General features: G+C 42.2%; 1 protein-coding gene across 4 annotated transcripts in view; it reads right to left on the reverse strand.

The window, feature by feature from the left end:
- Positions 1 to 3,169: 3,169 nt before the first annotated feature.
- The window catches only part of FGF14 (fibroblast growth factor 14), a gene marked incomplete at both ends in the record, with an annotated part of 478,380 nt that continues 467,576 nt past the window's right edge, over positions 3,170 to 13,973 (reverse strand). For all 4 annotated transcript variants that reach the window (XM_084235602.1, XM_084235599.1, XM_084235601.1 and 1 more), the window contains 2 exons: positions 3,170 to 3,306; positions 6,829 to 7,027. In XM_084235602.1, coding sequence (XP_084091728.1) covers positions 3,170 to 3,306; positions 6,829 to 7,027 — 336 coding nt within the window. The remainder of the gene's footprint in view (positions 3,307 to 6,828; positions 7,028 to 13,973) is intronic.

Genomic DNA, 13,973 nt, shown 5'->3' on the forward strand with positions numbered 1-13,973 from the left:
AGAAAACAAACGGATACAAAAACAAAAGCAGTTACTTGAAATATCAAAACAATTAACATTCCGGAGCATTGTTGAGGGACAGGCAAAGCAATCAACTACCATAACAAATCAGTAGAAATAACCCTCCCACACCAGAAATGCATGCAAAAGGAATGTGGTATTAGAGAGGCTTGATACAACTGACATATGCACATGGAGATACAGAACACACAGGCTGTAAATACAAATGAATTCCATCAGATTTACTACACAGAACATCGAGAGTGATGGATTGTACTTACTTTAATAACAGCAAACTTAATTTCTGAGGGGAAAAATGGTGGCGTCTTATCCCCGAAAAATTGCAAGAGAGGTATCATCAAAGAGCTAAAATTTTCTTTGGCATGATAGAGGGGGCAAGTGAATTTACTGACTCGCTCACATGACACTTCTCTCTGTATGGTGATGCAATGCCATTTCGTTACATAAAGATGTTCGATGTTTTTTAATATGCCTTCATATAAACATTTTATTCAATATGTTGTATTTGTGAATACAACAAATTATATTGAACATAGAAACTGTACAATGCAGACAAACTCTGTATGTAAATCGAGTAATACATACCGACAGTTCTTAACACACAGGTCCCACTGCATGCAGTTCATCAGACCTGTCCTCGTCCCATGCAATGGTGAGACCAGACACAAAGTATAAATGATCTAACTAAATCACAAATAACAAGGACCCCTCTGCAATACGTCTAAACATGGAGTAGTAGAAAGTATGTCAACATCCATTCACAGGGATAAATACCCTTATAGACAACTCATTAAAAAAAAAAAAAAAAGGAAAACAAAACAAGAAGTTCACATTTACAGAAATCTCAGTCATTTACAAAAATAAATCCTGTCTTAATTTTAACCAGTTAACAAGCTAGCAGGGGAAAAAGAAATTAGCCAGTAGAGCTGATTACGTGAACAAAGAGGTGGGGTTGTTTGATGTGTGTGTGTGTGTGCGCGTGTGTGTGGTGGGGTAAACAGTGTCCATACGCCCATCTAATTGGAATTCAAGTTATATTATTCATAGTCATATATGATCAAATACAATATTCCATCAATAAACCCTACTCATCGGATAATGAGATTCATCTAGTGTATTTTAACTTATTTTGTTAAGAACGACAGATTTTTAAAGGACGTAACAAGAAGTCACGAGTGGTCAAAAGAATCATTTTGTTGTATTTGTTCTTTAGCATCATCAACAATAAATGTACTCAAACGTTATGCTAACTTTTTATTTATTAAAATGGAATCCAATATGAAAATGAAAGAAGCATTAACAGTTAAATTTATACTAAATCTTTAATCAGCTAAGCAGGCCAACATTTTTGAATGCTGGGCGGGGGCTGTCATGTCGACTTAGGAAAGCAGTGACAAAATAATTTCCCAGTAAATACAGTGCAGGTGGGAGAAAATGGCGACTGGGTCATCCTTCCCCATGGACAGAGTTACAAGAGGCCAGTGTACTGATCCCACATCAAGTTTTCTGCAAATGAGGTTAGATTTGGTCTCAGTGAACTCTTTTGAGAAGAAAACATTGAGTTTTATTAAGTACACACACAGTCAACAAATATATTTCCAAACAGCTTAGTACTAAACATTTTGAAACCCCTCCTACCCAACCCTGAACACCTGCCGTGGCTTCTTCTCTGCGGATCGTCAACAATTCTTGGCCCTTCTCAAGCGCCATCTTCCCTAAGCTCAGAGTTCAGCCATATTCAATTCCGAAGAAAAACAAAGAAAACAAAAATCAGATAAACCGAACGGGTCGAAAACCTGATGGTCGAATGTGTGGGTTTGCCTGTAGTTGGACCTAGAACCGCCCCACAGCCTGCATTCCGAGATCGCGGCAAGGCACCTCTCACCCGGCCTCTGGGCCACCACACTCGGCTGCCAGGGGCTGGGCCAGGGGCATGGACTGGTGAATACACAGTACCCGACTCAGCATGCTGAGCTAAAAAAAATATTTTTTCCTAGTATGTCCAGTTTAAAAACTTGTCATTGAACACCAAAAATATTAAAGTCTAATTTATAACTAACGTTTGCATTGCTGCTGCAGAAAAAAGAACACAACAGCCGCCTTGCCCATGCTCCGCTGGGGATGAGTTGGAACGCAGCCAAAACCAGGAGGGCGTTAAACTCGGTTCCTTAAAAACAGGAAGGATTATATCTGAAATGGATTTAGGTAGCGCAATTCTCCTAGGTTGTCATGACTGATTTTTCTTTTTTCTTTTTTTGTCTTTTTTCCAAATAATGAGGATTAGTAGATGAAAAATGAACCTTAATCAGGCCCACAAGGCCTACAGAGTTCTTTGGACCCACTTTCTTAAAAACCAGTGGGTCTTGCTCGCTGGGCAAGGCAAATGTTACCATTACCAGTAAGCTTGTGATATGTATAAAACACACACACACACACGAAGAAACTATAGGGGGCTGGATGTCAAACACCCGGGTGGAGAACTTCCCACACCCCTTTTGCTCACCCCACCACACCAACCTCAGCTGCCCAGGGCCCTGGTGCTGGGTAGAAGGCAAAGGTGGGGTTGGTCGCTATGGGGGCCGCAGACAACCCTCCTAGTCTCCTCATCGCTGGCCCGGGGAGCTAATCCCACTGCCAGCGCCGGAGCACACCCTCCTGGAGGCGCGCACAGTAGGCCAGCAGCCCAGTGGGGACGGGAGGAGGGGAAATCCAGAATAGCACAGGTGTACAGCGGCTAACTAGAAATTACTCAGGAGTATTGGTGTGCTACAAAACCGAACTGAAACACATGGATGTCGCTGAAACAGGACTCAAAAAGGATTATGGGGAGCTGTCAGCAGGCAAGGAATCGAGTGTACTTGTGAAGTGTGTCATTCACAGCAAGTGTCACGGTCACAGAAAAGAGAGTAAAAAGGCATTCCATATCTGGCAGGGCATTCCATGGTCTGAGTTGAGCTGGTTCTCCAGGTGTCTTCTTGCTGTGGGGACGCAACGGGCGGGGGCATCCACTGGCAGCGACAAGTTCGAGACCGCAGGGCGCCGGCCTGGGCTCGCCCCCCGCGTGGCTCGGCCCCGGGCCTGGGAATGTCCGGCCTGGAGGGTCCCTCGCCAGGCCCGGGCCGAGCCCGTCTCCACGGCGCGCGCCGGGCTATGTGGTCTTGCTCTTGTTGACTGGTTTGCCGCCGTTCATTATGGCTGACGCGCTTGTGCTTTTACTCGGCGTCACCCCGGCCTTCGGGACCGTTTCCCCGACGTCGTGCAGAGACGGCTCTCGGTACATGGCGACTAGCGACAGGAGGGAAGGCACCGAGGAGGAAGAGCAGAAAGGACAGGTTACCCGGCTGGCTCGGGAGGGGTGTCCACACCCAACAGGCCCGGCCCTGGGCCCAGCCCGTTCTGGCCATCGCAAACGCCCTGCCTGAGGAGGGCCTGCAGGGAGGCGCTCATGGCCCGGGCCCCAGACAGGAGGCGTCCCTTCCTCACAGTCCCTGGAGAGTGTGGGCCCGGCTGGGAGCACGCTTGTGTCTGGGAGAGAAGCCGAAATGGGAGTGTAGGGTAAAGAAAATGTCAGGCTTTTCTGCCCTCCCACCATCAGGAGAGATGATGGATCCTTGCAGATCCTGAATGCATGCCTGATGGCGGCACCTGGAGTGGGGTGTGGGCCTAGGTAGGTGGGATTCACCTGGGCTGAGACTGCTTTTAAGGGCGGCGTCACAGGACGTCAGCAGAAGCTGAGAAAGAAGCCGATGAGAAAAGCAAAGAAGCAGCAGAGAAGGCCAGAGAGCCCAGAGAGAGTGCGGATTTGCTGGGGGCTGGGAGGCCTGCCAGCCTCCCGGCCCCCCAGCACCCCTGCCTGCCATATACCTGATGAACCCCAGTAAAAGACCTGCAAAAAACCACTGAGGACTCTGACTCCTCCTTTACCCGGTCTGCTGGATCAGAAAACCTGCTCTGTGGCCCATCCTGCCCTTAAAGGGAGTCACGGCCCGCACAAGCTCACTGCAAGCATGGGGGGGGGGGAGGGGAGGCAAGGCTCTCACCTCAGGCCTCCACACAGCCACACAATCCAGGCGCCCTGGCGCCAACACGGGGCCACCCATTCATTCCCACTCATTTTCCAACTCCAAGTATTTACTGTTTACACCTGAGTCATTAAGTTATTTGTCTCTCAGGTGGTTCAAACGCAGCAGAGTTCCCTCAAAGAAGCTCTAGAAGCGACAGCTAAGAATACTCCTTCCCTAAGCCAAGGCTTCTGGGTCAGCATCTAGACGCCTCGCCCGCCATCCCAGGGAGCGCCTGGGAGACAGCTGGAGGCAACTGTGGGACAGCGTATCTCTCATTTTCTGAAATATCATAAAAAATTGAATAATTGATGCCATGAAAGGCAGTAGCACACACTGGAAGTGAAGTGACGTGAGTCCCCAGGAACTGCCTGAGTGACATCTAGGGACAGAAGCCATCACCTGTGGCTTTTTAGACAATGATTCCAGGAAATCTGGGAAAGGACATTCAGGAGTGACCAATGTTGGGGAAATTAGTGAGTCGGATCATCTGCCATCAGAAACAAGAGTGAATTCAAGCTGCCCCACCTGCTTTCTAGGCTTTTGGAAGTTTCTGGGACTCTATGAAGAGAACGTGAAGTGAGTTAGGATGGACTGCCAGGTGCTTCCGCCATCTTCAGGCCCTCAGGATGCTACCTTTTGCCTCAATGCCTCATGGGATTTTTTAGCGGCACATGCATTTGAAAGTGCATGTGCACCTCGGGCCTGGACTAGGCAGGTAAGAACAGGATCCACCCAGGTCTGTCATGCCCAGTGCTAGGGACAGCAGGAGACAACTACATCCAAGTGATCGCTTTGATTATCTGTGAAGTTGTGCAAGAGAGATGAGCACCCCTGGGCATCAGTAATCAATCAGGTGCCTCGTCTGGCCTAACATTCCAATGCTATAATCACATCCCATATGGGTTTTGAGAGTTTGAAATGTATTTTCCTCTATGTAATAACCTTTATCATTATCTGAATTGTTTTTAGAGCATTTTGGCCTATTAATTCTTTGAAAACACTGTTTCTCTCTTCCTCATACAGACACACATGCCCAGCTCGCACGCACACGCATCAGGGAGGTATATGACTGACGTGACAAGCACACAATGTACCACATCTCTAGAGCCTCCCGTGTTTCCTGCTGGATAGCCAAAAGAACTGGTTTCCAGATGTTTCCTCAGTTAAGAGACATAAAGGCTCTTTTAGTTTTAATTGCATTAGAAGGTTTTAGAAATCTAGTTCCTATCTGTCCATATTCAAAACAAAATCCAATGAAAAGAGATAAAGCCAGGGGACAAATAAACTACAATTTTTGTAGCTGCTATGCACTGAGTTAATATGTTTCACTTGTACCTGAATTTTGCTGTCTGATGATCTCAGAATCCATTTAAAACAATAAAGCAAAATCATGGATGCATTATTTTGGAAGAATAGAGAAACCCTCTAATTTTTTTTTTTAACTCCAATTCTCCTTATGATCTACTGTATAATTAGAATAATTCATTCATATTTCAGACTCTGGCAAAATTTTCCCTTTCCTAGACAGGCCCTGGTGGCTAATTGTTTGGGGGAAATGACTTGTTCTAGAAGCAGATTTAATTATAGGTGATAGTTACTCAGCATCATTGAAATCATAAAGATGGTATTCACCAAGAAGAGTGGTTTAAGCAAACTGAAAGCTGAATTATAAATTTAGAGAGAATTAAGAATTAACTTTCAATATTTCAAATTACTTTGATCCCATTTAAAGAATATGAACTATAAAACCAATACACATTTTCTCTGGATGGCTATGTCTTACCTGTATGAGAAATGAAAAGAGAATCAAACTGTCTAACTAGCATAAGCTATTCACTAGTTATTACAATTCTCTGCAAGAGAAACAAAAACAGTTGAATAGAAAGCATTTTTGAAAAGCCTCACTGTTAATTTTTTTTCTAGTTCCCAAACAAATGTTACATAGATAAAAGTAAGAATCCTTAAGGGAAAAGGTGAAGATGTTTCTGATTCATTAACAAATCTTTGTAGCCTGCTCTCTGGGAATCTGATCAAAGCAAATGCGAAGATTTCATTGTTCACAGGTGAATGCAGATGAATTCATTATCTTAGTAAAGGAAGTCACTGCCACTACTGAATTTGCTACTCACTTAGGCAATTGGAAAAGGGAGAGATGCAACATCAACAAGTTCTTTTGGGCCAAAAGAATAATTCTTCATTTCTTGTAAATATAATTCACCATCACGTGATTGTTTTCACCAACATAACATCAAAATGGACAAATGCCTTTATTGCAAAATACTCAAGACTTAGTTTTCCTATTATCCCTACTGTTACAGATTTATAACACCAGCATAGATTTTTAAAAATAAAATAATGTTTTTAAAATTAAATGAAACTCTTTGGGGTTAATGAGGTTGGGGCAGTGAGGATCTGAGATATAAAAAATGAGCAGAGAGGGAGACTTCCTGGCACTTTAAAAATTTAATGGAATATAGCTGAGTCTATTCTATGCCTGAATGTATGCCAGTGACGTGTACACATATGTGCACAGGATATACACACATGTATATATTTGCATTAAGTGTAGGAAAGACACAGATCTTCACATCACAACTTATGTAGATACCCTGGTGATCACCACCCAGATCCAGAGAAAGCCCCTTCAGTGTCCTGTGAGGGATCCTCATCGCCAGGGTGGAGTCATCGGTGTGGGAAAGATGTGTAATAACTGCCAGAGGGAGAATGCACACACCACACTCACCTTCCAATGGCTTGGGTAGAAAATGAGCTGCTGGTTTGGTTTTCTTTACTCTGTTTCCTTTCATAACTTGCCCTTCCTTATTCAATCCCAAAAACCAGGCTCTACCAGATTCCTGTTGTCTGTACAGCATAGATGAGTAGATTACATAATAGTTTTCAAAAACAGATTCTTTAAACTTGCATTCAGGGGTAAAAAGTTCCTGTGGAGAGAAATGGAGAAAAAGTTAGAGGAAGGGGCAGGAGCAGCACTGTGCTTGCAAGCACTTCTCCAGACACTCACCCACTGTGGTGAGTGAGCAGGCTATGGAGTGGCACAGTCAGTCGTCCTGCACATACGACCTGTCCATACACTTTGTCATTACATGGTGAATACAGAAGCACCTATTATTGACAATCCGTATCTATCCATCCCTCCATCCTTCTATCCATCTATCATATATGCATCCATCCATCCATCCATCCATCCACCTATCTGTCTACCTAAGCATCAGCCTGAATGCTTTTCAAGAGGAAAATAAAAGACAGTTAAATTCAAAATAGTTTCAATTAAACAGAATACAATTCAGCCAGAGTATAACCAACAAGGACACATTAAAGTAGCAACATACATTCACCATAAACTAAACAGAAATAATTTTATATCAGTCCTGGGCTCCACATCAGGTGAGGCATTCACTGGAAGAATTTCATTAAAATCTGGTGGTTAAAAAAGACAGGATAATTTAGTATTCCGGTGACAGCCTTGCTACAGAATGCATCTCTGTGAAGGAAGGAGGGCTGGGGCGGGCGGTGAATGGGCACCATTTTCCTTGCCTCCCTCTTACGTGTAGATGGGAAGACGCAGGGTGGGTCTATAAGTGGAAGAAAGGAGGAGGCAGATGCGTGGAGATGAGACTTGGAGTAGAGAGCGGTGGGGGAGGGACTCAAGATCCTTGTCCTTGGGAGAGACGATGACAGCTGGCACCTTGCCCCTGGGGTGCATTATGTGCTAGATGCTGAAATCTGGGTCTCTCCTCTCCGTGCGGCTCCTTGGGACTGGCTTACTCCCTGTCTTGTGGTTCCCCTCCAGAAAGTGCCTGAGACCAGTGAGCTCTTGGGCTTCAGTTGCCCCTCTTGGGGGTGAGCCTGTTTGCTTGGACACTTGCCTGTGAGGGGCTGTGTACATTTTTCTTTGCTTGGGATCTGGTATTTGAAATCCTTCTCCTTCTCTCTCCCTCCTTTCTTTCATGTGCGGATGACCAAACCCTTTTAGCATGTACCAAAAGGGGTTCTCCCCTTAATAGTTTGTGGTCCCTGGGTACTCTGCGGGGAAGTTACCGACTTCCTGTACAAACTTGATTACAGGCGGAATGATGCTGTTATTCAGGACACAAGAAGCGGGACATGGCAGGGTAGTTTGGAGAACTGTGACTAGCCTGTCGCTGAGACAGATTTGTCAGGGCGGAAGTGGGGGATGATGAGGACAGGAGCGTGGATTGCAGAAACGTGATGAAGGGTCCAGGACACTCTGATTAACAGGTCAGGCTTCTTATAAGCAAGAGGTAAGCATGTAGAGTTACAGCTTGATTAGGATTTAATAAATAAAAACATTTTGTCAATGAAGAGGATTTTGAGAACTTAGTCTAGTCTCTTGTAAAAGAGACTTGAACACTGTAATATATGTATATATGTGTATATGTATATACATATATATGTAGGTATGTCCTTTTTGGTAATTTATACTAATAATGTAATCAACAATGCACACACTAAGGGGAGAAACACACCCAGAATTATAACATAGTATTACATTGAATTTTGAACTTCTTGGAAACTAAGAAAAAAGAGGAAGGCTACATGTTATAAGAATTATTGAAGAAAGGAAATTTTTTCTTTTTCTAGGCACTGACTCCTAAAAAGTATTCCCTTGCAAGGTAAAAAAAATGATATCGCCCAAATGACCAAATCAACAATCCAATACACATAAACAAAAGTGCTCTTGATGGTAATCGTCGTACAATTAATACAGTCAGAGTTTTGAGTTCCAGTCCTACAGTAAGCTTTTGTGGGGATGCTGGATTGAAGAGCTCCACTGGTGGGACTTGAAATAATTATGGTTGATGACGGCGCCCTCAGCAGGATGTGAGCCCAGGGCGAGCAGGCAGATACGCTAGGGAAGAGGGCTGGTGTTGCCCTGCTGCCTGTTCAGCCTCCTCGGTGTTGAAGGCCTAGAAAGCAGTAGAAGAGGCTGTTCCTCACACGGTTCTTAGGTCAAAATACGAACTCACAACTTTAGCTCTAATTTAACCAAGTAAGAAATCCAGGTTCCTAGGGAAAAAAAAAAAAATTGTCTTTAAGATGACAACGGACTCTTGGGAGATTGGATTTTTTTTCTTCAATAAAGTGTGGACAAAGGCCTGAGATCGAGCCTTGATTTGAGCCCCCCCCCAACCCTGGCACCACCCCCAGGAGTGGCAGGAGAAGCACTGAAGGAAGGAGTTCCAGATGCTCATCCAGGAGGCCCTAACTTACATTTGCTAACCCAATGCTTGTACCGGTGACACTGCATGGGGCGTGCTAATCTGAGAATGCTTCATGAAATTTAAACTCCAATATAAACTCTTCGAAATTGCCAAAATGAAATAGTAAGGAGTTTGATGTTTCTCCTTGTCATCTTGCCTTCCTATATTTAGAAGCTTCAGCACCACAGCAGTAAAATCAAGTTGAGTTCAGCAGAAGCTTAAATATTAATTTGTATCATTGCCAAACTAAATCACAGAATCATAGAATAGAAAAACACAACAATTAAACCACAAAAATTCCACATCTCCTTTTATGTTGTGGTTGTTTTGGAAATGAAAGCACCATCTGTGGCATCCTTATTATCTTAACAGAGGCAGCAGAATTCCTGTTCTGAGAAAAATGTCTTTGTTTAGGAAAATACCCCGCTGGGCCATTTGCATCCACAAAGCCAGGCTCCTGAGTTCAGGCTAAAAGGACAGGGTGGAGGGCAGAGAAGGACCAAGGTCCATGGTTCATAATGTACGAATTAGCCATAAATCCAGGTACTCTGTTTTGCTGTTGTTTTCTTCATTTGTTGTTTTTGGAGTCCCATAATTTTACTACCTTGCCGGTGTTTTGACAGTATAGGGGGCCCCCTCAGGTGTAGTCACCTCAGCTCTCCCATCACCAAAGCAGCTGTTAGGCCCCACCCACCAAAGTTCCTTTTTTCATCCCTCTTCCTACAAGCCAAAGATCCATGGTCAGTTTTCAAGGTTTAAAGTTTGTCTTTGTCTGACAAAGACTTGTAACATTTATCCACATATAATATTTATCTGGTACTTCTCTGGCAATAGCTGTAACCTTGGAACTAAAAGTGGCCTTGAGACTCTAACTCAGCAAATGCAAGCTGCAACCCAGCCCAGGGACCATGCACAGCTGCTGCCTGCTTGGTAAAAATTCATGCTACCAAGTTCAGAGGAGACTTTTTGAGACAGATTGAGAATTTGAGACTGATGGCTCCTTTGCTGAAAAATTTTACCAACCCCAATCTAAGGTAAAGTCAGATGCTTTGCAACCTTGGGAAATGGGTGTGTGGGTGGAGGATTTGTTACTCTAGCTTCAAATCCCTCAGGAGATAAGTATTCCTAAATTAAACTTGGATTGAATTTATTTTCAGAAAACAAACGTTACAGTTGTCATCAGCATCAGTTTTATCCCTGGAGAAGTCTTATTGGTGTGTTATGAGCCGGGCCCCCAAGAGGAATGTGCAGTGGTGTCCCACAAATTCTATTTAGCTCCTGCATCATCTTTGGTGTTATATATGACAACATGAAAACTATGTCTCTTAATATTGAAAATAGGGTCCCCAAGATATTCAGAACAGGCCGATCATTTTGGCAGGTGGAATGGTTTGGGCTAAGGTCAGTCAAGGCCCTCAGGTGCAGGACTAACATGTAATTATAGCACATCTGGTCTTCATCACGCGATTCATCCTCTCTCCTCCTGCGAGTCCTCTCCTTGAAGCCTCGACCCTGGAGTCTGTTTCTCAGCTCAGGATATCTGCTCTGATGTTGCCCATTTATTTTAGAAATTATATCCATGTAGATTCTCTATACATATGTAATTAAATTTGTCCTTTTCTTCTACACTTAATCTGTTTGATTTTAATTTGATTGCTTAATCAGCTTGCAAAACCAAGAGATAAAGGGAAATCTCCCTGCCTTCCCTGCCCCGCCAATATCTACAAATTCCCTTAGCACCAGCACCGTCATCATCACCACCTTTTCCAAGGAAAAACAGGCATTCTATACACATTTATAGCATTTTAGAATCAGAATGTCATTGTTAGAATACAAGTCAATCCCAAAACAGATTAAAAAGTGAGAATGGAGAGATGAGCAAATAGCCCAAAATAATCACATAATACATAATGGGCATTAATAGTCTATTAACCTCAACATTCTAGAGTCAGCAAAACACTCAGCCCCTTCCCATCAACAACCCAATGATTCTGACACTGGGCATCTTTCTTTCTTTTTTTAAAGATTTATTTATTTACACAAGAACTGGGGTATAGGCCAGAGGTGCGGGAGGATGAGAGAATTCACCAGAAACAGAGCGGGGAGCAGAACAGGCAGAATGACCGAAATGCTGAGGGGAATAGTGGGCGAGACAGGAGAGGCCTGCTGTGCCATGTGGGTATCTCCCTGGCCGGCCAGGAATTGAGCCCACGCTGCAGAAGCTGCGGACAGCTTCACAGCGCTGCGCTCAACCCGCTGAGCCACCAGAGAGGCCCTGGCCCTGGGTTTCTTATGAATATTTCTCCCCAGACTGAAACTGAAATCAGATTCCAAGTTCTTACTTGGGAAATCTAATAATAAATTGAACTATAAATTGCAATCTGTGGCTACATTTATAAACTAGAAGTTGAATTGAAAGTGCAATCAAATGTTAGTTGCTATCATGGATGGGTAGCGGTGATTAAATTTTCCTTAACAGGCTTCAAGCTAATTGATACACCTGTAGGTGGAATCACAGCAATTCGTCAACCTGCATTCTCAGTTTTTTCTTTCCCTTCTTCCGTTTTTGGAGGAAACTCTAATTTTTATTGTGAGGTCAGTAGAGTTTCACTCCACTCTTCTGCCTTTTCTATACTTATAAATTAATTATATCTTTTAATGATACTGTTCTGACATTACCCAGATCTTTAAAACAAAGACTGCACATAAAAGGAAGACAGTCTGACCTTTTAGAAGATTTCAGTCATGAATTCTGAGACAAAAAATAATTTGCAGTTATCACTGACAAGCAGACAAGTCAGTTGATTAATGAATTTTATTTATCTGAAATTCTACATAGTTTTAATATTTATAATGTCAGACTATGACTAATGCTCACAGGGTAAAAAAAAATAGCAAATTGTGTGTGTTCTTCAAACTAAAGTGTACTTACATATGTGTTTAAGAGGTAGCTTTTATTTGATTACAGTGCTCTGTGATTTTAAGTATATTTCCACCCATAAAGTAGTCTCTACAGTACTTATATGTATAGGCCTGAAACTGCTACTTAGTTTCCAGGGAGACAAAATTGTAAATGAAGGCATATTTTATCAGTAAAGATACTATCTGACATTTCAAGATGTTACTTGTATATATAAATTAGTAATTATATGTATATATGCCTATATATTTAGACATTGGTTATAGTATACATTAAGCATATTTAATTTTGTTGTATTTAATATGTATTTCCTTTTTATGTTATTGACATGGCTTTAGAAACTGAAGCAAGAACGTTTATTATAATGATTAAATATTAAAGAATTTAATTAGTTCATTGGATAGAAGTATGCATTTTATATATTCAAGTATATTATATATAAAAATGTATATAACAATTTTTAATGAACAAAAGGATATGTATCCTTGCTATTCAGACCAAAGGGAAGCCTCATTATCAGGAAACTTGTTAAAAATACAGAATCCCAGACCCCATCACAGTCCTACTGAATCATAAGTTGCATTTTCATACCACCCCAGGTGATCTGGATGCATATTTAGCTCTTGGGGAGCAATGACATATATTCCCATCACCGTAAAGAACATATTAACAAATGATCACAAAATTTTAGGAACCATCATTATTTCCACTTCTCAACATTAGTTTACAATTTATTAAAGCAAGAAAATGGAAATGTAAAAAAATATGAAATATTTATAGCACATCTTTAAGAAATTTTTCAGATTATAAGTAGAAATATGTTCCAACTAGTTTTATAATGTCAAATCTTTTTTCTCTAGAATATAGACATGTATAAATTCCTAAAATAATAATGCTTATAACATGAACAGATGGTATCAGTGCTATAAATATTAGCAAAGAAATCACAAAATAAATACGAAAGTATTGATTCACAAGGCCTACAGTTTGCAGTTTGCTGAAGCTCTTGGTTTCAAGCAGGAGATTAAAGAAATGTCTTTCTATGGTCTGTTGACCATTTCAGGACTTCAGAAATTATAGTGGTTGATTCTTTAGAAAGAAACATCTGAGTGGAAAGAAAAAAAAAACACCTCAAAATAAAGGAACTATTGATTCAGTGATACACAAGCCTCACACATTTGTCATGCTCCATGGTGAGGAGGGTGAGTGTGCGACATCACAGTCACCATCACATCATGTTAATGACTACAGTTCACACCTAAATTGTGCCCACTGGGCACCCTCCTAAGCACTTTACATAATCAATTAATTTAATCCTCACATAATTCTATGGGATTGGTGCCATTATCACCTCCGTTTTAGGAATGAAAATAAAAAACTGAACACAGTGAGGTTAGGTAACTTGCCCAAGTACATTTATAAATATATCTAAGTACGCCTACTCATTTATTATATTATTCAGTAGAAAAGACTTGCTTTCTTAGATTCATGGTCAAATGCAAAATTGGCCTGAATACTTCACTGTGCCCTGGAACAATGACCTGAGCATGTGATTCACTTGTCCTCCCACTGTGAGCTAAGGTGAAGAGATGCTTGACCAGCAACTTTGCAGTTGGATTTGCCCTCTTTCTTCCCCCTTTCACTGCCATGCATACCTGGGCAGGCCAGCGGGAGGTGAGACACACCTGGAGCAGTAGCCAGTTGAACCAACCTCAAGGGCCTATT

This window comes from Talpa europaea (genome assembly GCF_964194135.1).
Source record: "Talpa europaea genome assembly, chromosome: 6".
Taxonomy (NCBI): domain Eukaryota; kingdom Metazoa; phylum Chordata; class Mammalia; order Eulipotyphla; family Talpidae; genus Talpa; species Talpa europaea.